Source organism: Apostichopus japonicus, chromosome 9 (genome assembly GCF_037975245.1).
Source record: "Apostichopus japonicus isolate 1M-3 chromosome 9, ASM3797524v1, whole genome shotgun sequence".
In the NCBI taxonomy this organism is placed as follows: Eukaryota; Metazoa; Echinodermata; class Holothuroidea; order Aspidochirotida; family Stichopodidae; genus Apostichopus; species Apostichopus japonicus.
The window spans coordinates 20,395,783-20,421,132 of NC_092569.1; the positions used below are offsets into that span (position 1 = coordinate 20,395,783).

Below are 25,350 nucleotides of genomic sequence, written 5' to 3' on the forward strand. Positions count from 1 at the left end.
ACAATGTGACCTTCAGTCAATCACAGTTACCCTTAGCAAATAGTCAAGTGTAGAGGGGAAACAAAAATTAAAGATCGACCGTAATTCAATGGAGCGTGTAGGCTAACTGGTACACGTCCTACCAGCATTATTTGAGCTATATGTAAGTACAACGTAAATCGTACATAACAAAGGTGTGTAAATCTGTAGTGAAGTCGAAGAGTACGAAGGTGATTATAAGAAGCTGCAGCTGAAATCACAAGCAACAGTTCACCGAAACTAATATTACCAGGCGAAAAAACAAAACATCGTGAGTACAAATATAATGTTTACATCAGTGTATTGAATTAGCGTTATTTTGATAAATGATGTATAGTACTTAATGTAAACACGTTTATTGCTAGGCTGTCAGTAGTAAAATGAGGTAAGTGGTGATTACGTTTACAGGCGTCGTAACTGAAAGAAAGAGGTGATAAGCCGATCGAGCTAACGACAGGGTAGGGCCAGTTGGATAGCCAAAGTGCATTAAAGCTATCCGTGTAGTAAAGTATAGACTATATACCTGTCAGTGAGTTTCCGAGCACACATTCCGAGCAAGCACCGGTGCCTTTCAATCATAAGGTCCCCGGTTAGAGTCACTCCCAGATTAATGTATGTCGTCCAGTTACAGAGTTGTTGACAATTAACAATTCAAAATCATTACGGAGAGCCAAACGTTCCATAAATGTCGAAAAAGAAAGTGAAGTGTCCAAGTTACTATATATATGTCCAAATCGATATCAACATGTTACAATTCGATATCAACATGTTACAATTCCATATGAACATGTCGAAACAAAATACAATATGTCATTGCGTCTATCAACATGTCAAATTCAACATCAGCATGTCGAAAACTTGTAACAGCATGACACGTACTACACTGGTCATGTCAACATTGCTTGCTAGATACAATATTGACGTCGTGCTATAATTTTGGAACATCGGCGCGCGCCAACGTTTCGTTAATGCCCAAAACTGTATCAGTATGTCGAGATTTATATGGGAATGTCCAAAACTTGTGTCAGCATGTTGAGAGAAGGAATAAAATATTCAAGCCAAAGGGATCACGTTGATGCCTTAGTGCAATTTTTAGGCCCTTTGTCTATTTTCACATGATTAATTCCTATGTGGGCAACTGGGCCTTTGAAGTTGCTACATGGGCCCCGTTACAGTTAAAAAATGAATTCGTTGGTATTTTTGAATACCGCAATGTCCAATAGAGCCAACACCTCTAAAAGAGTTATCCTGCTTTTTGTTAACATAATCAAATCATGTGTGGGCCATGGGCCCTTTATGGCTGTTGTGTGGGGCCCGGTACAGATAAATGTCGTCGATGGTATTTTTTGGTTTATCCAATGTATAAAGGGTCCAATACAACTACAGGAATTATCCTTGTGTCTTTGCATATGAATAAATCACTTGGGCCATGGGCCCTTGAGGTTGTCTCGGCCATGGTAGAGGATGAATTTGTAGTCATAGGTTTTTCTTTTTTTAATACCCGATAACCATAGGGTCTAGCGCCAATAACATGAAATCATCCTGCTCTCTTTTCACATGATTAAATCATGTGTGGGCCACGGGCCCTTTCTGGCTGCTGTCTGGGTCCTGGTACATCATAAAATTGTTGTAATTGGTATTTTTGGATACCCCAATGTACAAAGGGTCCAATGCCACTTTAAGAATCATCCTGCTCTCATTTCACATAAATGAATCATGTGTTGGCCACAGGCCTTTTTTGGTTGCTGCCTGCATGGGCCCCGGTACATCATAAAGTTGCTGTAATAAGTATTTTGGGACACCCCAATGTCTAACTGGTGTACCGCAATATGAATTGTCTCTTTTCGCATGATTAATACCATTTTGATGGGCCCTCCTGCAGGGCCCGTCACAAGGTACAATTACTATCATTGCTATGGTTTCTAAAAGTATCTTACTTTGAGTTTTATCCAGCGCTATTGCCTTGCCTCTTCCACATGATTAAATCAAAATTTGAGCCCCCTATTTTAATATGAATGTGAGAGACTGACTTCGGTCAGCTTGCGGCTTTGATAAGCCAATTAGGCTTCTTCGCGAGTTCCTGGGAGTAGTAGGAGGGGGGGGGGTCGGGCCAACTGGGGTCACTTAAGTCGGCTTCTGGAGGTCATACAGGGAAGAAATTAATGTTTTGAACGTCAAATGTTGTAGCCTATTCTGAGTCATATTTAAATTATAATTTAGGTTTAGATATAGGCTAAGTATAGCTATAAACGCAAGATTGTGCTAATAAATTATATAGTAAATCCCAACTGATCAAGGAAGGGTAAAGGTATCTGAACCGTTTTGGGAGGGCCAGAGGCGAATTAAGGAGGTTATAATAGAGAGGTGCTGCCGTGGGGTCACTGAAGCCGCGTGTCCTATACAGGAAAAAAAGAAGAATTACAAATTAAGATGTTACATGCTGAATTCTGAGGCATATTTAGAATATAAATCAGGTCTATGTAAAGGTTTTGCCAAAATGTAGGCCTACTTTGTGTGAGGGTTGAAGAAAAACGGGAAGGGGGGGGGGTGGGTTGAGACTACATCCGTAATAATGGTCAAATTCTTTCCCTACTGAAGGCAAATTTCCCCGACTGACGGTCGTAGGTGCAGGGCGATGCACCGCCACCACCCACCCCCCCCCCCTCCAATGCGCACGCCACTTGTTGATAAGGCTGGGTTTTATACCAAGTTCGAGCAGTATCAATTATTGTACATTGAGGTACCCAACTTTTGCATACCTAGCCTACTTATTCACGCACACACCAATGATCCAAGCTGTCATATGTAGTCCTATATAGGGGAGTATCAAGACTACCTTTTTAGGGGAACAAGTGCTTTCTTATACAAGAGGGAAGGGGGGGGGGGAAACTGTTTTCTACAAACTAATTCTAAAGATTAAGTTGAAGCAAGAGAAGACAAATGCCTGGGGCGGGGGGGGGGGTAGCCCTTTCCCTGTAACTACGCCACTGGGCCTATATCGACAAAAACGTGGTAATTTAAAAGACACGATGTACTTTGCTTCAGTACCTATATAACGCTACACAACTAATTTGCATGGCCCTATGTAGATCTCATCAATGTTTCGCCAATCGACATGCATGTACGAAAGTCATAGATCAAAGCAACCATATTAATTAAAAATGCGAATGGTACTGTTTGTTAGTATGTTACTTACGCTACACTGTAGAATATTTCTAAAAGGTTATACCATGAACTATACATGTTAACGCAGTTATAAAACGTTTCAACACAGATGGCGAAGGGCAGAAAATGGGTTCTTTTGAAACATTTTGATGGTTTCCCACAAAGAACAGATTTGGAGATCCAGGAATTTGATATCCCCGAAGTCAAAGATGGAGGTATGTATATAGAAAAAAATTAGATCAGTTAAACTATTCCAAAAGTCTCCAAGTTTGTTCAGACCTGACGAGAGGGAGGAGGGTCAGAGGTGTCAAGGCTCTACAGTCCCTGACTAATGAGTATATCAGGGATAAAATGTGATATATATGTAAGTATATATATATATATATATATATATATATGTATACATACATACATACATACATACATCAATGTATTATCTTTGTTTATAATAAACTAATGTGAAAGATAAAGGAGACTTCGGAAATGTGTCCTGGTAGCAAAGTGGTTCCCGGCTACCAACTTAATTAGCTCTCTCCTCCTCCAGATAGAGTCTATAAGCACTATCAAAGGGTAGCCTGCTTTGTGTCCTGCGTGGTTATTTCGATTTCAACATTTAATGCCGTTATTACTATCTTATGTGTTTACTATATATAGACTATCTACCATGCATGGCAAGATTCATCCTTCAAAATATTACGAAAGAACTAAGAATTAATTGGACATACTACAGGATCGCACCAGTAATCACAGGACTAAAATTCATTTTCTCTATACCAACCGATCTATCCTGCCTCTAGTGACGTCATAATCCCAACATGTAACCACATCTTTGCTAGTTCTTCCTGTGGTTAAAATGTCAAACGTACTTTTGGAAGTTACAAACCTGTAATATAGTAAGTCCATGTCACTATATGGCTCATGTATAACCCATCGTTCGTTCCTCTGATGGGATGTTATTATGCAGGAGCTTTAGGAGAGAGATCGATGGTATATATATATACTATTTGGATGTCTTTTAAATCTGCACGACCAAGACCGTTATACCTGTCCTCCTATATTACCTATAGAATGTTACATCAGTCTCATCTTTCAGTTTTCATAACAATCATGCATGATTACCAACTTGATGAACTTTAGGCTATTGTTTCCTTCCTAAGAAAGTGCAGTCCAACATAGCAGCCAAATTATTGCCTTCATTCAATAAAGTTAGAATCTTTCTAACGCCAAACGTTTCTACTTACAGAAGTATTAATCACCACAGCAGTCCTAACAGTTGATCCTTACATGAGGTACGTTGTGTTATTCTCCATAAAAGAAGCGAATAGTTTGTTTCACTGTCTTATTTTTAACTATGAAAACCGAACTGTTATTTAATCATAATTTTCTTTATCGATTTGTAAATTGGTTGACAGTACGATTGATATTGTTTCGATTAAAGGCCTTCGCTAGTTAGAAGCCTCAAATGGAATATTTTAACTCAAATCTGTAAAGTCATGTGTCGTATTAATGCCACCCCCCCTCACCCCGTGGGGGTAACCTTATAACATGGACATGACCTTAGGCAAGGAAATGCATGTAATATTATTTGTACATGTAATTGTTATCAGTACATGTAATATTATTTGTACATATATATTATCTGTTCTTGTAATATTATATGTACATGTACTATTATATGTACAATTGGTATCATATGTACATGTAATATTATCTGTACATGTAATAGTATCTGTACATGTAATATTATCTATAAATGTAATATTATCAGTACATGTAATAATATGTACATGTAATATTATATGTACATGAAATATTATATGTACATGTAATATCATTTGTACATGTAATATTATCTGTATATGTAATATTATTTGTACATATAATATTATTTGTACTTGTTATATCATTTGTACATGTTATATTATTTTCAATTGATTTTTGTAGTATTTTGGGGGGGAGGGGAGTTGTGACAGGATATTTCAACATAACCATGGTCGATGTAAGGACGCCCAGTGTGGACCAAGAGCAAAGAACTTTTTTTCTGAAGAAGTTTACGTTTGGAAGATTCAGTTTGTTTTTCGAAGGTTATCTTTCTGCTTTCTGTCTAATGAGTTTTTTTTTTATGGTTTCAGAAGAATTATTAATTGATCAACGCTGTTTGTGGTTTAAACTTATGTCCGGTTATCCACTCTTTTCTACAGCACACTTGGACATCAGTAGTTAAATCATGTGACTCGAGGACTGCCAAATGGAACAAATCCAATTAAATAGTGTGCAGTTTCGCTAAAGCCACACACGTTTTATGCAAAATTAGCAATTATAGTCAATACATGATCATGTTTTCCTTCATTGTTCTTCTTTCCATGCAGGGGTTGGACAATGAGCGCAAAGATCGGCGACACAATGTTTGGGGAAATCGTTGGCAAGTAAGTACAAAACAAATTGCATATATTACATATATATATATATATATATATATATATATATATATATATATATATATATATATATATATATATATATATATATATATATATATGTGTGTGTTTGTGTGTGTGTATATACTAATATAACGTCGTTGCAATTGATATATAGGGCACTCAAGGGGGGTTTCTGGCATTGGAAGTGTTCCACGTCGTTGTTGACCGTTGAATGATTCCACATTAGATAGTATATTTAACCCTGTCGTTTATCCATTGACGTAAAACACTAAATCTTCAAAGTAATATGGTCCGTGTAGAATTTTTCACTTGGTGAACATTACCCTCCCACTGTCCTCCATTACCCTAGCTCCACTGGATACATGCAACATTCATGGTCCATTCCGGACAATCACCTCTGCTCATATGTAAACACATCTCCTATGCTACATGGTTTAACTTTATCTAATTTTACCAAACTTACCCACCGCATGTGATTTCAAAATGAAAGCCACAAAGGCCCAATCCTACTGGATGCCATATATATAAAGAGTGCTTTCTTGCATTTTTACTGGCGGAGAACAATTGTGCGGAGTGATATCTCAATCGTATAAGACCATAAAATTATGTTCCGGAATGGAGCCATCGCATAGTTGTACTGAACTGGTAACAGCTATAGGGGACTGTTCACATCAGCAATAATATTGAATCTTAGGCAAGATTATGTAGAAAATGTTTATGTATATATATATATATATATATATATATATATATATATATATATATATATATATATATATATATATATATATATATATATATATATATATATATATATATATATATAAACTTATTTTTGAAAACTTATTTCAAATTATTTTTAGAGTCACTGCAAGCAAGGACCCTGCAATTAAAGTTGGCGATTATGCTCAAGCATATGCCGGATGGGTCACTCATGCTGTAGTAAATGGAAAACAAACTCAAAGGATTCCAGAACTCCCTGAAGGTGTGCCTCTTACCTTGACAGTCGGAACGTTGGGTATGCCAGGGTAAGTTGTTTGGAATGTTTACACTATTATAGTTTGCTTGCCAAGCGTTACGGCTTCACTTGAACAAAGTGTTTACTTGTGAATATAAAGTGCAGTGTTAGCTTCCTACTGTGACACAATTAGCATATATCTAATACTTAAACGTTGTCTCTAATCTCCAGCGCAAATATCAACACTTTACTTAAAGAGTAACTCTAAACTGAACGTTAGTCTTGATGTGTATAATAATTCAAGAAAAAAGAAACCTTTGGGTGTTACCATTATGTTTCTATATAGCTATTCTGTACTGGAAATATTCAGCTTTAAAGTGTGCTTATTCTCGTGGAATACTCCACTTATTGACGGTGACGTCACTTCCTTGCTACAGTCCAAACTGTTAAATGCTAACCCATTGCTTTATAAACTCAAACTCAAAAGAAACATGTTTTTTGTTTTAAACTTCTAACGACCAGCAGAGCACTTTTTGGGCGATATTCAACACAATGTGCGCTTGGTATAGGTTCAATACATTAACATAACCTTTTTGAAACCATAACACATTTATGTTGAATTTGTATGACACACGAGGAACTGATGCTAATGGTATATTTGATTTAAAGTAGTATAGTTCAACCACTCTAATTCAGGAGCTTCAAGTGTTTAAGGAGGCTTTGCTCAATTAATAGTGCTATAGACATACTACCGGTACCTATAGAGATGTTTTAATGATTCACAATATAATATCAATTAATGTAGAACTTAAAGTCAATCTTAAAAAAGACCAGAAAGTATTAATAATTTGAAATGGAAATCACAGTGATAAATTAATACCGCATAATATTATATTAGCATACAACAATGGAAACGTATAATGGTACCATAATACTATCAACATCTTTCTGTGAAGTAAAGTATTAATCCGTCAATTCATTACTTTCAGTAAGGGAGAAATTAATCAATTAACTGCAAAGCGATTACATATTGAGGTTGTTGTTGTTTTTTTTTTTTTTTTGTATTTGTCCCAGCATGCATGATTGCTCACTTATTGTACTATAAAGTTACCAATTAAAGTGTAAATTTTGATTTCATTATTTTTCTCTCAAACTTTAGATTAAATATGAATTACAATTGCCATATGTAACATTTTTTACTACATTTTCGAATACTAGAATTATGTGGAATTCTTTACTTTGCAACAAAATGTTAGAATGATAAAGTAAAAAAGAGAACACTTTCACGTATCAAAAAGAAAAGAAAAAATCCGAATAAGCAGAGCAGAGCAATGCAGAGTATAAAGTAGGATAGATCATAGTTGAGCATACTATTATAGTATACAATTCAATAAAGTCTAGATGTTACATGAGCGTAAATTGTTGTAATACATCACAAAAATAGATGTCTTCTGAATTATAATTATACATTTACCGACAGATAAATCATATCAAGATAATAAAATATTGTCTTAGAGCAGGGGTGGGCAACCTTTTGCAATGAATGGGCTAGTTATAAGGAGTGAAAAACTGAACGCACCTAACGAACGACCTGCTGTTGATTTCAAACCTTTGATTTCGAGGACCTTCAAGCAATAGGTGTGTGTACTTAATCTGTATTCACAAAAGCATAATGTCAATACATACAGTCTGTCGATAATTAATGGGGATAATTGGCCTATTTGACAGTATCATTAGTGCTGAAAATCCAAGCAGTTAGCTCGTTTTTTGTGATGATGTAAAATAAAATTTTTGTATTTTTTCTTGAGACATCTAACGGGCCGCAAAAAAATCACTGGCGGGCCACATGTGGCCCGCGGGCCGTAGGTTGCCCACCTCAGTCTTAGAGTTATAACTTAGAAAACGAGGGAATTGATATGACACTCTTCATTAAAACGAAGTAATATATATATATATATATATATATATATATATATATATATATATATATATATATATATATATATATATATATATATATATATAATATGTTTCATTTGACAGACTCACAGCCTATTTCGGACTGAAGGAAGTAGCACAACTTAAAGAGACTGATACTGTACTGGTGAATGCTGCGGCTGGAGCAGTTGGGTCAGTTGTTGGACAAATTGCTAAAATAAAGGTTAGTATTTGAACATTCATATTAAGCAAGTCAATGTCAGCTACACAGATTGCCAGACGCGTAGCCAAGGGGTGGAGGAAGGGGGCGAATGGGGCTAGTAATTTCAAAATAGAAAATGCTTAGATGCAACTTATACAAGGCCTGGGAAGTGCCATATCCAGCGATCTGGGAGGCATTTTCGGCAATTTTTTTTTGGGGGGGGGTACGCTTCGCACCAACTAATGGTGGCGCTACGCTTAGATTGTTTGGATACAGGCTTTGCCCCCTCCCTTGGCAAATTCCTCTCTAGGCGCGTGCAGATTGCGAAACTTTTTGTTAATGATTAAGAACTTCCACATAAGGACTCTACAATTCTGTAATTAAACTCGTACTAAACACAAAGATCTTAAAGAAACTATCAATGCTTATTTGATACTGTCAATGTTGCCTAAATCATATATGATAGCCTCTTATCGTTCATACAGTTTCACATAACGAAACTAAAAACATCAAATAATTTGGTTGCTGTAATGTTTCAATACGAACTCTTGAAAGATATCATTTTGTGTGCATATTATATACCTCAGTTGTAACAGAAGGCACCGTAGTCCTGTTCAAAGATGTATAGGCATATAGTTTGATATGTAAGTAAGCTTTATATAAAAATACAAAAAATCGATCATATTATTTTGAACTCAATTTATTATTGATGAAAAGAGCCGCATTTGCTTTAGTACTTCAAACACTAAATAATATGGTTGTAATTATCATTTCTTGTGAAATTGTTATAATTAACATCAAAATAATCGCAGATGAAATAAAGAATTAATTCAGTTTACGATTGTGGTACTGTACTGATCAATTGAAAAAAAAATACTTAAAACACGAGCAAGGATAATCCACAACCTAAGATGACTTACTAGTAATGAAACAACTATAGCGCCACACTTTAATTTGAACAGAATGATTATATAAGTTTATTCTTAACTTATAAAACTCTACCATTTCTTCATTGTAATAAGGGCTGCAAAGTGATCGGTTCTGTTGGATCTGATGAGAAGGTAAAATACCTTAAAGAAGAATTAGGATTTGACGAAGCCTACAACTACAAGGTAGTAACACCGGACAAACTCGGCGATGAACTCAAGAAACTAGCACCGAACGGAATCGATGTTTTCTTTGAAAATGTGAGTAAGCTCAGAAGGTTTTATTATCATCGATGAACATGTTTTAATTTTTTTTTTTTTTATTTATTTTTTTTTATTTATTATTTTTTTTTAATAGAATTATGATATATCTTCTATAGTGTCTTTTACATTCATCTTTCTTCTCTGGAGTATAGCTCAGATTGAAGTAAGCTCAGAAGGTTGTTATTTTTTTTTATTTATAATTTTTTTTTTAGTATTTAATATACTAAGATATTGCATCAAATACATGGCTCATTTGTCACCGATTTATTTTTTTAAAAAGAGAGCACTCCCCTACGAATTAGCCTACTACTTCCAATAGTTGTTCTTTGCATGAGACTAAAAATGATATGTAGAATCGTTCGCGCAATAAAATATTCAGATTCGAATATATTAAGTATTTTGCCGACTGACTGTCACGGCTGTATTGCTGGGACATGTGGGTTCGCAGATTTCCTTACAAATACTGGGGTGTTTACACTATCACAAACAACAAAATACAACAAGACGCTGTCAAAGTTAGTGAACAATTATTATTACACGTCTTATTGCACTAACTTTCACATCAAACTACTTAACACCAAAACAAATGAATTAACTTATACTTAAATATTGAATATTATTTGCCCGTTGAGTTATATTGCACCCTTAATTATATTGCCCCTCTTGTTTCCGCTTACTATCCCTTTGCAACGTTTAAACCATAATGTTCATACTATCCGTAGTTCAAAGTGCAGGGTAAAAACGTCGCGTGTATACTCCAGGCAGGGTCCACCAGTATATATATGGGGCCACGTTCAGGTATGCTCCTGGTAGTTCGTCGGGCCAGTCAAGAATCCCGGATTAGCTGCCATACAAGATGGCTAACGGTGTCCAGGACATAGGCGTTGGGCTGGTTTCCAAGAAGGATGCTCCAAGTCTTTATTACGTTTATTAAGTTATTTGGCAAGGTTGCGGTGTAATTTTAAAAAGCTCCCACTGCTTCCCCTATGACAGACGCCACGTGCTCTTGTCTATAGCTTTGGAAGGTAGTCAAACTAATATGATATTACTTCGCCCTAGGCGGTATACACGGCCTGAACCTTATAACTTTCTGCGTAGAAATATTGATACCAGTTCTGGATCTCAACCCCGAATGCTATTACACCATATACTTATAAACCTCGAAACACAGGTGTATAAACAATACCCTACCAAGTTGGACTTATTTTGTTCCTATTGTATAGCTAACTATCTGACTCATTACAACTTGTGACGTTTGGAAGTTTTGGAATTTTAGTTCATTGGCAACGTGCCAATAGGGATTATACCTGTAAAATTGACCTATTAACCTTCGGCTAGATATATGCTAATTTAGCCCATGAACTAGCGAAAACTACGGAAAACAAAATAGACCATTTAGATTGCGGCTATTTCCAATTATTAAATGTTTACTATGACACTGACGTTCATTTGAAGAACAAAAATTCTTCCAAAATATGTTAAGATTTTTAATGATTAGTTTAAGCAAGATGGTATGAGGTAGATACATTTTGCTCAATTTATCTTCAGTTGGCAATTAAATATGAAACAAAGTGCTTTGAATATTTGAGTAATATCGGTATGTGAGTACAAGGTTATGTTAGGGTAAAGTAGAATTCACCTTGGTATAAATACAGCGAGTAGGATATTTGGTTCTAATGCTGCACTAGTATGTATACTATAGCTACTGATATACATTAAGAATGTGTTACACAATGTAAAATAAGAGTTACTTTCTCCAGAAGTTAAGTTGCTGTTGATTCCTAAATAGTTTACCAGAACCTTGAAATTGGAGTATTTTGCTAAAACTAGAAATGTCTTTCTCATTTCTCAGTTACATCGAAATCCGTGTTATAAAAACACTTTTTTTTTAACAGTTTGTAAATGAGTATACAATCAAATAATGTTTCCTGATTTCATTAACGAAGAGGTAAATTAACACGTTTAATTCAGTTTAAAGGAGAGTTCTGTGAACTAAATCGCCTCTTTTTTTCACTCATTTTTTTTTCTTCAAAGGTCGGTGGAGAAGCCTCATCTGTCATTTACAGCCATATAAACCAAAAAGGTCGTGTAGCTGTATGTGGATCTATCTCTAGCTATAACGTCAAGGGTGACAAGCCGAAAGGTAAGTATGCGAAAATATGATACGGAGGAAAAGGAAACCATCAGAAATCTTGTTGCGATTTGAAACGGCAAGAAAACATCTGTCATGCCATCACCGCATATGTATGTATGTATTTTAGATCCTCCTCCTGCAAGCAAGAACTCGCGAAGAAGCCTCATTGGCTTTATATCAAAGCCGCAAGCTGACCGAAGTCAGTCTCTTACATTCATATTTAACGTCCATGATTATGAATTGTCAATTGTCAACAACTCTGTAACTGGACGACATACATTAATCTTGGAGTGACTCGTTGCGGGTACCTTATGATTGAAAGGCACCGGCGTTAACCACTGAGCTAACACTCCATGTGTGTTCACGCACTGAATCATCAATACTCGTGGCATTCGTGGGCGTATATGCGTGTTTACGTCTAGGCCTCACAAGTGGTTACATGCATTAGACCGTGGGCCGAAGTCCAAAATCGTTTAAGTTCGTTGCAACACAGAGAGGACTACCAACAAATGCCATTATAAAAATGTTAAATGCTTGTTTTTAGTTACACTTCTTATTCATAATGTTTTGGCCCTTTATAAAGTAACTGTAAAAACAGAAATGCTTCAAAAAAAAATTATGAAAAAATATCTTTTGCAATAATAATATAATACAGAACTGAAACTAACACACCTTCCTCGCCTTCTTTACATAACACTTTATGGTTTACATTGGAGCTTCACTCCCATATGCTTTCCTCATTTATAAACTAGATTTATACATATCCCCTCCTTACACCACCTCACCCTTTCCCATACCTTCCCAATCCCTTAACTTTGCCTCAATATTTTTAATTCAAGAGGGGCTTCAATCTCTGAAATTTTGGAGAGGGGTAGGATTTTAAGCACCATTTAATATATCCATGTCCAGCTACCAAACATAAGTATGGGAATTGCAGTGCATAGAATTGGGCTAGGCAGAATGATGTTTGGCACATGATCAAACTAAGACAGATTTTCCATGTAATTACAATGAAAAGCATCGCGAAGTAATTTTAATTATAATTTTTCGCATAGCAGTATGCAATGCTCCGATATACTGAAATGGACAGCGCCCTCTATTTCTGTTTTTAGTGCTTTGTGACCTTTTAGTAGACCCCCCTCCCCCCACTAAACAAATTATCATTCCACATATGTTCAAAATTGCCGGCGGGACCTCAACATGAAGGTAGATTCTCCTTCTGATCGATTTTATGGTATTTGTGGTCTATTCTATTTTGTGCAGGATATGTATGGGGAAATTGCCGCCATTTTGGCCTAAAAAACATTAATGTGCAACATTGACACTTGGGAACAACTGATTTTGGAAAATAATACATATTGCTAATAAAATGTAATGGGTTTCATGTAGACCCCGTGACTTTACAACGAAAATTAATTTTTAGATCACTTTTCCTACTTCGGCCCACGGCCTACATGGGACAGTAGCTGTTCGTAGACAGAGAGATTTTATTGTTTAAACCACGATTCCACCTGCTTTCATATGGCTTAAAGCAAGTTTCGCCTTCTATATTATTTGGTTTCTTGCATTATTACAATCTCTATTTACCATTTCTTGAGGTGGGGAAATTGATATTTTTTTTATAGTAAACTTGTGTCTGTTCACTGTACACGACAACTTCTAGACATTGGTACCGGGAATGATATATAATGTATCATAAATTCTAAACATTGGTACCGGGAATGAAATATATTGTATCATAAATTCTAAACATTGGTACAAGGAAAGACATGATTTATCATTATCAGTAAAACTTCACTTCAATTTCTTACGTGGTGCAGTTACCGAGTTCATTCATCTGCTAATTTACAAGTCCATTCGAGTCGAGGGATTCAACGTGATGACGTACTTCGCAAGACGTGATGATGCGCTCAAAGAAATGGTGGTCTGGCTTAAAGAGGTTTGTATTGAATGCATAGGCGTAGGAGGCGGGGGAGGGGGTGGGGTCTGGGGGCTGCAGAAAATTCGGGCAATAAGCTGATAATTTTTCGGGCACATACTGAAAGGAACATATATTTGCAATGTGTTTTTCAATGGTTAAACTGATATTATTATCATCATTATTATTGTAACGACTTCCCCGATAATTCTAACCAATATGGAAGGGTAATAACATGGCAAATGATTGTAAATGTTATGGGCATGTGAGGTAATAACCGATGCATGCCAATATGATATGCACATTAACATGATGAACGCGCGCGAAAAATGTTGGTTATATTTTTTCGGGTAAGTCGTCAAAGCCCCACAAATCAAATTGGGCTCCTACGCCTATGATTGAAGGCAACACTTATAGTGAAAGAAAATACTATTCCAAACGGTTTGTCAAAATCCTCATCTCAATATCTGGTCCCTAACTCGATGTATGGTAGATTTGAATGTTATCTAGTTTCACTGAACTCCTTCTTAAATGTACTACTATTCCATTTTCAACTTTTAAGTAAAACGGGTTTAAAATTATTCCTGTCTCTTTGCGCATCGCAAATCATAGCAAAGCATGATTAAGAAAATCTGAAGAAAAAAATATCTGAAAGATCCAGTCATAAATTTATGAATGTCTACACGAAATGAAACTGACTGTGGTTATGCGTTAACAGCTGTTGGGTTGTATTTGTATGTATGTGTGTGTGTGCACTTGTTTTGTATTCTGACCGAGGACTTGAACAAAAGAATTTCAGGTCCTCGGTTGTGATTTCTAAATTCTATTCTATTCATTTGATATATTCTTCCAAACCAACTATGATATGCTTAACATGTAAAATACACAATTTCATTTTCTCTTTCGTCAGGGTAAACTGAAGTATCGAGAGCATAAATTTGAGAATTTTGAGAGTATGTTCGATGCCTTTGCTGCCCTCTTCACTGGACAAAATACAGGGAAAGTTGTGGTCACCGTGTAGATAGACACGACAGACACCAACAAAGCTACTGCATGATGCCAACGCCATATCTATATCAACGTATGCGGCAAACTATGCATTAATATGCTCACCCTCTGGGCATTTTTGCAGTTAGGTGTTTGGAATTACTAATATTCATTGCAACAAATCAAAGCACGTGATACTCCAAGGAACAACAATGTTACTTTATTTGTTTGTATAATTATTATTAATATTGGGGGTAGGGGAGGGGTCGTGGGCATGTTTACTTGCTTCTCTGAATTGTGTTTTGCCTAAAACGAGCGATATGAAAGGTTGTGTCCCCTAAGTTAATCATCTATGTCATTTAGTTTGAGTCTGTGAAGTCAGCATTTAGGTATGTGGACACGTACAAATGTTGCCTTAGTATTGTAAATACTCATTGACCTTATTATATACCACCACGTCTTTCATATTATTAAGCACGGTCATGAATCGTAATAAATTAATTCCAAGCAGATAATCGGCCCACAAACTGAGTTGAACCTGAACAAAATCCCGTACCTATTGATTATAAGTTTGATGGTTTGAAGGCCCTATGTAAAAAATGGCTTAGTAATATCAATGTTAGAATCAGAGATGCATACAGATTGAGAAACAACGCGCTGGTTACAGCTGTATGTTCCTCTTATCAGATGTACTTTAGAGCTGGTCCATATCCTTTTAATATCCTTTCATTGCTGGTTCCTAATCCTTTCAAAGCTGTTGAAACTCTGATCAATCCTCCCACGAATATTAAAGCTTTAACAGTATGGAAAGTTTTGCAAGTTATATACAATTATTCTAAAGTTATTCGTTGAACCGAAAATATTATGCAAATGTCTGTCAGCATGCAGTCAAAAGTGTTGTGAAAGAAAGAAATTTATTTATTAAGAGTCTCTGGGTCATTCCAATTCTATGAATGAAACTAGCTATTGTGGTTGGGTGGGTAAAAAGGATCTACTTTATAGCTTTGAAAAGGCATAACCATTTACAGTTAATATTTCACTAAAATGAATAAAAGTGCTAGCATTTTTGAGGAAGCACCGCCTTTTCGCCATAATATGGTACACTTATTTTTATTTCAGTAAGTGTATATACTATGCTGGTGATGACCTATGACCTCACCCTTGAGCCTGGTGTTGGTCAACTTATATATTAAAGGTCACACTAATATTAACCACTTGTCAAACAAGGGAAACTCTTGTGGAGACTGTGCAGCCTGATAATGATAATATTGTCACCATCATAATTATTATAATCATAATTATTGTGTAAAAGTAAGTTGGCCTGACGTTTCGACCCTAGCAGGATCTTCAGAGGCTAAATGACAAGTAACAGTAACAGAAGGGACAAAAACACGTACAGAATACAGACAGGTTAATGAGGTTGGTGAACACAAAGAGAAATATGTAAGGGGATTAGTAGACAAAAAGAAAGTAGATGGACGTAAGAAAGAAAGAAACCAACAGGTGAAGAGGGGTAGGGAATAAACTGGAGAAGGACAAGGACAGTAAGGTGTGGAGAAAAAAAGGGTGGAAGAGAGTTTTTCAATTTCAATTCAATTTTCAATTCATAAGACTTTCATTCAATCTCTTGTATTAAAGTATGCAATTTTGACAATAGACGTGGGTAAATGTACAAGAGAACAAGAGATTGAGGAGTGCCAACAAGAAGCTCTGCAGAGCTTGTTTACGTTGACACCCCTTTACAAATAAAACATAGAAAGAAAGCTTAAGTATACAGAGAAGACAGAACAAAGATGGCAATGAAAGGAAATACAAAATCAATGATAGTTTGATATAAGATACTCTTTAAGACGTTTTTTGAAGGTGTTATGAGAAGAGGAGTGATGGAGAGGGGGGGGGACTTTATTAATTATTATTAATAGTTTCACAATCATGTAGTTTTAATGTGGGTATACCAGTAGAGAATATATATATGTTTATCTTCTACAATTGAGTTTTTCATTATTCCTTTTTGTGTCTTTTACATTCCATACGTATGCACTACATAAGACGTTATCGTCCCCAACTTTATAAACACGATATACAAAGGAAGGGTTGTCCTGGTTTGACTGCTTTAGATTTCAGAATCCCTAAATCCTTGCACACTTCCACAAAACATTAAACTATAGAAGAATGAAAGACACATTGTTGACAACAGCAGAGTCTTTATTTTCATTGAAGAGGTCAAATGAAAGAGCTATAACCAATTTTTCAACATGTGTACATAATGTGATCGGAATTGTAATACAGACTGGAATATGGTCACTTTTACTCCATGGTCAACAAGCATGTTGCTATCATGTATCTTCGAAATTTATTTTACTCACCGTGACATTTTATTGCTTACTTTACCATTCCCCCAAATGTATAAGTTGCAGACACAGAGCCACCAGGAAATTCCTTCCTTTTTTTCTTTTTTTTTGGTAAGCAAGTTTAAGCATTCTTAAGTTTGGGACCAATACTGATGATAATTAAGAAAAGCTTAGAAGATTACTGTAATTTACCAGATTAAAATAGAAATAAAGACAAAACTTGTTCATTCATATAAGTTGTGCACCACGCAAAAAAATGTATATTGCATATATTCCAAAATCGGATTGGCATTAAGAGTGTCTAAATTTGAAGAAAGCATTATTAAATTTAGCAAATTTATGAAAACCACTCGATAGAACTAAGTTCCGGTAATTTACTATATATACAAAATTCCCGAATACAATACCATATTCAATTATAATCAGGGGGTAAATTTCAGATAAACTAGAAAAGGAAATGTCATGTAATATCAAAATATCGATACTCATTCATGTTACACAGAAGAAGTAAAAGGAGATATCCCATGGACACAAAGTCCCTTTCACTTTCGTAGCTATATATATAATTAGAAAAATATATATATATATATAAAAGAAAAATATGCAACGAAATAAAATAGGTGAAACGGTTGTTTGGCACAGTAAATTAGAACATTTGCTTTTGTAAGCATGTATTTTCATTTAATTGTTTCGTGTACTCTATTACCAGATACGTGCTTATTCATAACGACACTTATCCATAGTTAAAGCAAGAGGGCAAGTTTACATTGCAAAACATACAAGGGAATCTTTTCATTCACAAATATTTGCACTTTTATTTAACTAGGCGAAGATACAGTAACGTTAACATGTTGTTCAATTTGACCAGTCAGTGTCCAGTACTCTGTGTATTCTCTGTCACGTCCGAAACAGGCGTGATTCGATATTGACAGCTTGGTTGTGATGGGTTTAGACAATAATTTCTTCGTTTATTTTACAGGTGTATGCTAGCTATAAACATTACACACTATTACCAGGCTTTGGTCTCCGTTAAGGACCAAACGTCGAACTGACTTATTCGTGACCGAAATAACTTCAAAAGAGTTGCAGTAACAAATTAAAGTCCCCATCCATTGAATATCAACAAATGCTTATACTTTGACCTTCACCACTCACTTCAATGACATAAGTTTGTATACAAATTAGAGTTGTTCTAGTTTGTGCTTGGAATTCCATGATGTCAACCTTTGGAACAACCTTTTAGAGAGGTCTCATGCAGTGTCTACAGTCATTTGATGATCAATCTGACACGATCATTCATTGTACAACATCAACAGTACATTCCGAAACCGTTCCTAACGTTATTTACGTTATAAATAGCTAGGGCTCTATGCATCAGTGGGGGGTTCGAGGGGACCGTGGGGACAAGATGATTTACACAAACCCCCACCCCCTATCTTAGCTCCGACGTAAAGACTCATTTATTGAAGAAGAACCATTACGTGTTCTACCTTCATATTGGGAAATAAGACCTAGTTTCCGAGAAAACAAAAATACAATGAAAGGACATTTCGCCCACTCTCAGCTAAATTCCAAAAATAAATTAAAGCCATGTTTTTCTTTTTAATCATTTTAACAATGCAGATTTCCTCCTCCTGGCATTTTAGTCATTTTAGCCATCTACCATCTGTCGTTGATGACGATCTTTAGGGATCCGGTGTTTCATTGTGAAAATCAAGTAAAGCTTGTCTGTAGGGGCAAATTTATTAAAGAGAGAGAGAAAAAACAAACAAAAACAAACATTAATTCTAGCAAAAACACCTGCAATGCAAACTATATATAGGCTGTGACATCATATCATGTTTAGTTCTATACTTCAAAGAAAGTATCATTTAATCATTGTTTATAAATTAGGAATATATATTGAAAGCGTGTTGAGTTTATACTCGTTATCTTTACATCTAAACTGCACCGAACCATATCAGAGCTATTATATAGGAAATGATTTTTATTGACGTATTGACAGACAATTTCATGGACATCATTTTTAAAAATCGAGACAGATTAAACTGAGTCGAAATTGAAAAGGCGCCACCAATCAGCTGTTCCACAACGAATCTGTATCAAAATCATAAATCACTAGCTGCAGGGCATTGGGAATGTATGTTATTTAACAAAAATATGTATATTATTGTCTACACTGTAGTAAATGATAGCTATTAAACACACTACAACTTAAATGCAGTAAATATGTAGCCTATGATAGTTGTATTGTGTGATGCACTTTTTACGGCTGCCTTGTAAGAATATGAATTTACTTCCTGAATGTTTTCGTTTGTAGAAAATAACAACAAAAATCGTTAGCACAACAGTTTCCATGGTAATATTATATATTACTGAATGTTTTGTAACAATAAAAGATATATTCTGTTTGACATTCATTTCAGAATAATGCGCAATTCTGTATACAAACATCTTGTCATTACGTTTTGTGTGTGACACTGCACTATCGACACTGACGAAGAAATAGTACAGGCAAAAGAAAGACAAAATCAAAATCAAAGAAGCAAATGATAATTAGTCACATGCTAATTAATAATATACTTCATATTTAACCTACCGTTTAAGAGGCGTCTTCAATAAGTCTCCTTGTGGTGATATTGGATGCTGGATAATAGTAAACATAAAAACAACATAAATATGAAAATGTTCAAATGTCCATCGCAAATTTATATTGCGACGGTTACAAGACACACATCAATTTGAAGCAATGAGACGAAATATATGTCCATTTAATTGCGATAATCCTTAGTTACCTCTTGTCATGACTTGAAATGAATATGTTAAACTTTCATAATGAAGGATGTGAGAGGCAGAAGGAGCAGGAGGGGTGTGGAAGGGGACGGGCGGGAGATCGGGCGGGGAAGGGACGGGTGGGGGATCGGGAGGGGTCTGAACTTGCCATTCTGTGAAATAAAAGTAGTTATCAACTGCTACAAATACTTACTACTTTATAAAATCTGACTAAATCATTGAAATTTTGGAATTTGGGTTTTTCTCCGAGGACAACAAACTTGCCATTTTCAAGCATTTGTTCAACTGCAAAATGCTTGCATCGATCTCTTGTTCTATAAAAGAAACAAGAAAAAAGACAAAACACAATAAGTAGCCAGCAATAATATGCAAAAACAAAGGGATTGAATATACGACAAAATAAAAATCAGAGACATATCTACTAAAAACCCAGAACAATAGTATTAATCGTGTAAAACAAATATGTAAAAATTGTATAACTCACTGAATTTCAACTTTATTTTGTTATAATACCTGATTTTTTTTTTTTTTTCATTCATGACCGAGTTTAATTTGTTATGGTTTATTTACCTGTTTCACTCCTCCATTATGTTGACGTTTAACTCGACCTGCATATTATTTTTTACGTTCATTGTAATTTTATGTTTACATCTATTTAAAGCTTTCATATTTGTGCATCTATAAAATACAAATTTGAAGTTTAAGTGAATTAATAGCCCCTTTGAGATACAAGAGCTAATATTTTCGAGAAGACGCCTAGGCGATGTTACTTAACATTACATGTATATATTGATATATAGATATCTTCCAACCGTACTAACATGTGTTCATATATATACCAACAGCTCCTTTAAAAACGGAGATCAATTATATGAACATATTAGATATAGTAAAGACAGGTAAGTGTCTCTTATTTATAATCTATATCTCTTACCTCAAGGACACTGTATATCTCTTACCTCAAGGACACTGTATATCTCTTACCTCAAGGACACTGTGTATCTCTTACCTCAAGGACACTGTATATCTCTTACCTCAAGGACACTGTATATCTCTTACCTCAAGGACACTGTATATCTCTTACCTCAAGGACACTGTATATCTCTTACCTCAAGGACACTGTATATCTCTTACCTCAAGGACACTGTATATCTCTTACCTCAAGGACACTGTATATCTCTTACCTCAAGGACACTGTATATCTCTTACCTCAAGGACACTGTATATCTCTTACCTCAAGGACACTGTATATCTCTTACCTCAAGGACACTGTATATCTCTTACCTCAAGGACACTGTATATCTCTTACCTCAAGGACACTGTATATCTCTTACCACAAGGACACTGTATATCTCTTACCTCAAGGACACTGTATATCCCGATCTGGTTTCGCTGACTCGAAGTAAATAGGTCCCTACTTGTTGAGTCTGCAGTATTCTTTCAGAATCACTATGACAACGAAGAATCACAAAGATTTTGTCTTATCATTAAACTGTTGTATTTTCGATCTTTGTAACAGAAAAACAATAAATATAATATATGCTATCATAACCCTGTCTATGTTTGTGCTTTTGAAATTTTGAAAGCATTGAAATTTCACCCGATACACAGAGAGAACACAGTTAATACTGTAAACCTTACAGTTTTGTACCACAGTAAAAACTGGATCGTGCTATAATTCGGTAGCATGTGTTGGAATTACACATATCCTCAGTTCTTACTGTAAACTTCTTACTGTAAATAGCACATGCTACCGATTTATCAGATTTGTCAGTACGATCCAGTATTTACCGTGGTACAAAAGTTTAGATTTACAGTAGTTCCTGTAATCTCTGTGTGAATCCGCTTGAAATTTTAATATAGTTCGGTACAATTTCAATCAAAATTTCCAGGTTTGGTCGCGGTTACCCGTTTAATTGACACTCATATTCTTATATCAAACGGATAACTTGAATATCGTGTTATGTATAGCTAAAAGGAAGACTCCGGAATGAATGAATAATATGAAAATCTTGTATCGATATGTATGTAAAGTATCGATATTGTTGTATGTAAAGTATCGATATTGTTGTTAGATCTATCAGGTGATATTGAAATATAATATTATTTACTACTCTATTAGTGTTTAGTGCCTGACGTGAGTAGCTCAGACCACCGTGACATACATGAAATAATCTAAAAACTGATTTTACATCATTGGTTTTCACACATACTGTGCAAATTTCCTCCATACTAGTAAAGCCTCACCCACCCTCGTCTAGAAGAGAAAAAGGTGAGGTTTTTGGACCTTTCGTTCTGAAGAAAAAGGGGTCAAAGTCCCTGATTGCAGGTTGAGAAATGAAGTAGTGTAAAAATCATAACAAAGGGAAACAGCCACAACTTCACAACAGAATCGTTAGGGATATTCAAGTATTCAAGAATATCCTTTAACATACATTAATGGTATACCATGATGATATATATACATACCATCTGGATATAACACCACAGTAGCAAGATGGTAGTTTCACCATTGGGTATGACATATCGTGCACGTCATTAGTCACTGGAAGGGCTTCCTCACTCTTCACTTCTATTGGTTTATTTTTCACTGGAAACGCATAATCAACGGACGATGTTTCGTCTGACGAATCATCATTTTGGATTGGCGATGATTCCTTTGGTATGTCATCAAATATACGCTACGAGATATCAAAACATAATCGATAATAATTAGGACAAACCAGAGAAATAAGATATGACTCATAATTGACAGATAAGGAGTAATGTTTTACAAAATATATTTGAATTTTCTGTCCCCCTGGGACCCTTCGTCAGTAATACTTGGCAGTCGAATGAAAAGTACAAAATGTAACACAATGAAAGTATGACGCTAGATATGTGTAAGTTACGTTATGGATTTAGAACTAAATAAACCATGACTATACAGGAAGCGGATTAAGGAGCGAAGAACGGATTACATATGTTTGTAGAACTCATAGTTGTTAAGGGGTCCCAAGTCTTTGTTGAGGCCGGTGATGTGAGATTTAATACGAAAGATCCAATCGATTTCTTTACGTTTACGTTCAGTAGCGGATTTGAAGTTCGAGGCAATTCAAATTTGGATGTTTTTCCACATATCATAGACTCACGAATTGAAATGGCTGGACTATGTAGTCTAGCACGTGGGGCCATTAAATTCAATAGCTGAAGCAGTAAAAATTCAAATAGAACAAATATAAGACTTTTTAAGACTTTGACAGTAGGAACATGGTATCAATGTACAACTTTAGCTAAGGAAGGAAGGAAGAATGATATTGTATGTCACAAAGGGAGTGTTTTCCACTCATATACAGTCAAAAGAACACGTTTTGCCAGTTTTTGTTTTTTTCCTTTTCAAATTTTGTTTAGAAACAAACAACTAATATTTATAGAATAAGGTCCTCGTCGAGCAGTCTATACCTTATCGTCAAGAGGTCTCTCACAGACATAAGAAACATTCGAGTTAAAAAAGCTATAGATACATTTCTAGTAACACAAGTTGTACAAAATTCAAACGTATGATAATTCTCACTGTATTGATGTATGGAAGTAATAACCTATAATCGAGAGTATGATTGATATAAAAAACTAAAACTGAAAGTAATGTATTGATAGCCTCATGTTAAATATCAAGGACCACTTGGTGAGTAGTACACTGCGTCACAGAAACGGGAAGTACTTAACACTGTGTATACAGAGTGCATTACAACTGTCATGATATAGCGAAGTTATATACTGGTTTGTTCAATCAACCTTCCGTGATAGTTTGACAGCAAAACCAATAGACTTCTAGAACAAGTACTTGTCACCATGCTGCAGTACACATAGCCTATACAATGCTGTGAAAACGACATCAATGCTGCCTACTACAGTATAGGCTTCCAAAACAGGGGGGGAAAGGGGAAGTGAAGAACTGCCATATAAGAAAAATACTTTCAAACTTGTGACCAACCCATGTGCAGCGCTGATCAGCATAACCTATATTTAAACGGTACTTGGGGGGGGGGGGTGGAATAATTATTCCCACCATATTCATCACCCTGAGTGAACAGTTCCTTCTAAATGTTTTCAATGTGATCCATTGAAAAACGCAGACATTTTAACTGAATTTCATCACCACTTGTTTGGCTTTACTTTATAGTTCTAAGAGTAAGTTAAGAGTAGCTTGTTATTATATTCGAACACAGAAAACACAAAACATTCATGGAACATGATTGGACAATACAAAATCTCACTTTGCTTGGTCTCCATGAAATCCTGAATAATTCCGATTCCCGCCACCATATTTGCAATATTCATCGAGATATGTACACTATATCATTATCATACAATCAGTGGAAAGTCATAGTCTACTTAATAATGTGTTATCAAAATGGAATCTGTTATATCTAATATAATACCGTTAGTTTATTGTACAATATTTAATTTAGTCTCCTTCACATGCCTTGTTGTTATGTAATGATGTCAAAGATGTCAACTCACACGGCTGTATCCCGGAGGTTTTTCGTCGATTGTACGTACAATTTCGTAACCAGCTTCACTAGTCGCCATTTTGACCACTACCGTTACCTTGTATGTGATAGAATCAAACAGAAATTCAGAAGCCAGTTGTTAGTTCCTTTACCGATATGTGTAGCAGTCATAGCCGAGTGCTGTTATTGTTGTGAATGAAATAACCGTGGATTGTAAATACGCGGTGACGTAGTTGCATTGAAGTTCACTGGTGCGATACAGGTACACCTTTTGTAATACGAAGTTAATGGGTATTTCTATAGCGCAAAATGGAAGTCACACGGCTGTATCAATATGAGATCCGTTGTGACGCCACGATTTCAACCAATTATTCACATTAAGATGTGCTATATATACGCTGGGTTTAGTTTGAATTTACAATATCATTGGTCACCCGAGGCCAAGGAATGTATAGTTTGTTAACACTATAACTGAAAAGTAAAGCTTGGATCAAATGTATAGGCCTACTTGGTATACAGTTGCGGGTTGTACGTGTAAGTTCCATTGCTTTCTGCAGAAAGGAATGTCATTTGAGGTCACCAGGCGCGTATCCAGGATTTTCTAACCCGGGGGGCGCGAATTACTATCTAAGCGGAGCGCCACCATCGGTTGGCGCGGAACGTACAAGAAAATTTCTGGTTTTGATACCCCCCCCCCCCCCCAGATCACCGGAAATGGCACTTCTCGGTCTTGAAAATGACCAACCAGATGTGCACTTTTGC

The 25,350-nt window shown here is 35.7% G+C and overlaps 2 protein-coding genes across 2 annotated transcripts; one reads left to right on the forward strand and one right to left on the reverse strand.

The window, feature by feature from the left end:
• Nucleotides 1-49: 49 nt before the first annotated feature.
• Nucleotides 50-16,998, forward strand: LOC139973139 (prostaglandin reductase 1-like). The gene is made up of 10 exons (XM_071979592.1): nucleotides 50-289; nucleotides 3,293-3,398; nucleotides 4,427-4,472; nucleotides 5,553-5,609; nucleotides 6,488-6,652; nucleotides 8,626-8,743; nucleotides 9,745-9,909; nucleotides 11,947-12,055; nucleotides 13,867-13,985; nucleotides 14,875-16,998. The coding sequence occupies exons 2-10, from the start codon at nucleotides 3,293-3,295 to the stop codon at nucleotides 14,983-14,985; spliced, it is 996 nt and encodes a 331-aa protein (XP_071835693.1). The 5' UTR covers nucleotides 50-289; the 3' UTR covers nucleotides 14,986-16,998.
• A 137-nt stretch (nucleotides 16,999-17,135) lies between these two features.
• Nucleotides 17,136-24,841, reverse strand: LOC139973149 (hematopoietic SH2 domain-containing protein-like). The gene is made up of 6 exons (XM_071979623.1): nucleotides 24,599-24,841; nucleotides 22,565-22,776; nucleotides 21,455-21,544; nucleotides 20,289-20,409; nucleotides 19,902-19,948; nucleotides 17,136-19,030 (listed from the first exon to the last, which is right to left on the reverse strand). Exons 1-6 carry the CDS (start codon nucleotides 24,665-24,667, stop codon nucleotides 18,988-18,990), a joined length of 582 nt encoding a protein of 193 aa, XP_071835724.1. The 5' UTR covers nucleotides 24,668-24,841; the 3' UTR covers nucleotides 17,136-18,987.
• Nucleotides 24,842-25,350: the final 509 nt, after the last annotated feature.

Coding starts and splice junctions, on each gene's coding strand:
- LOC139973139 (XM_071979592.1), top strand. CDS start 3,293: ATGGCGAAGGGCAGAAAATGGGTTCTTTTGAAACATTTTGATGGTTTC. Junction 4,473..5,552: donor ACAGTTGATCCTTACATGAG/GTACGTTGTGTT, acceptor CTTTCCATGCAG/GGGTTGGACAATGAGCGCAA. Junction 8,744..9,744: donor GACAAATTGCTAAAATAAAG/GTTAGTATTTGA, acceptor CATTGTAATAAG/GGCTGCAAAGTGATCGGTTC.
- LOC139973149 (XM_071979623.1), bottom strand. CDS start 24,667: ATGGCGACTAGTGAAGCTGGTTACGAAATTGTACGTACAATCGACGAA. Junction 20,410..21,454: donor GGATATACAGTGTCCTTGAG/GTAAGAGATATA, acceptor TTTCTTTTATAG/AACAAGAGATCGATGCAAGC. Junction 19,031..19,901: donor TTGAAGACGCCTCTTAAACG/GTAGGTTAAATA, acceptor TTGCCCCTACAG/ACAAGCTTTACTTGATTTTC.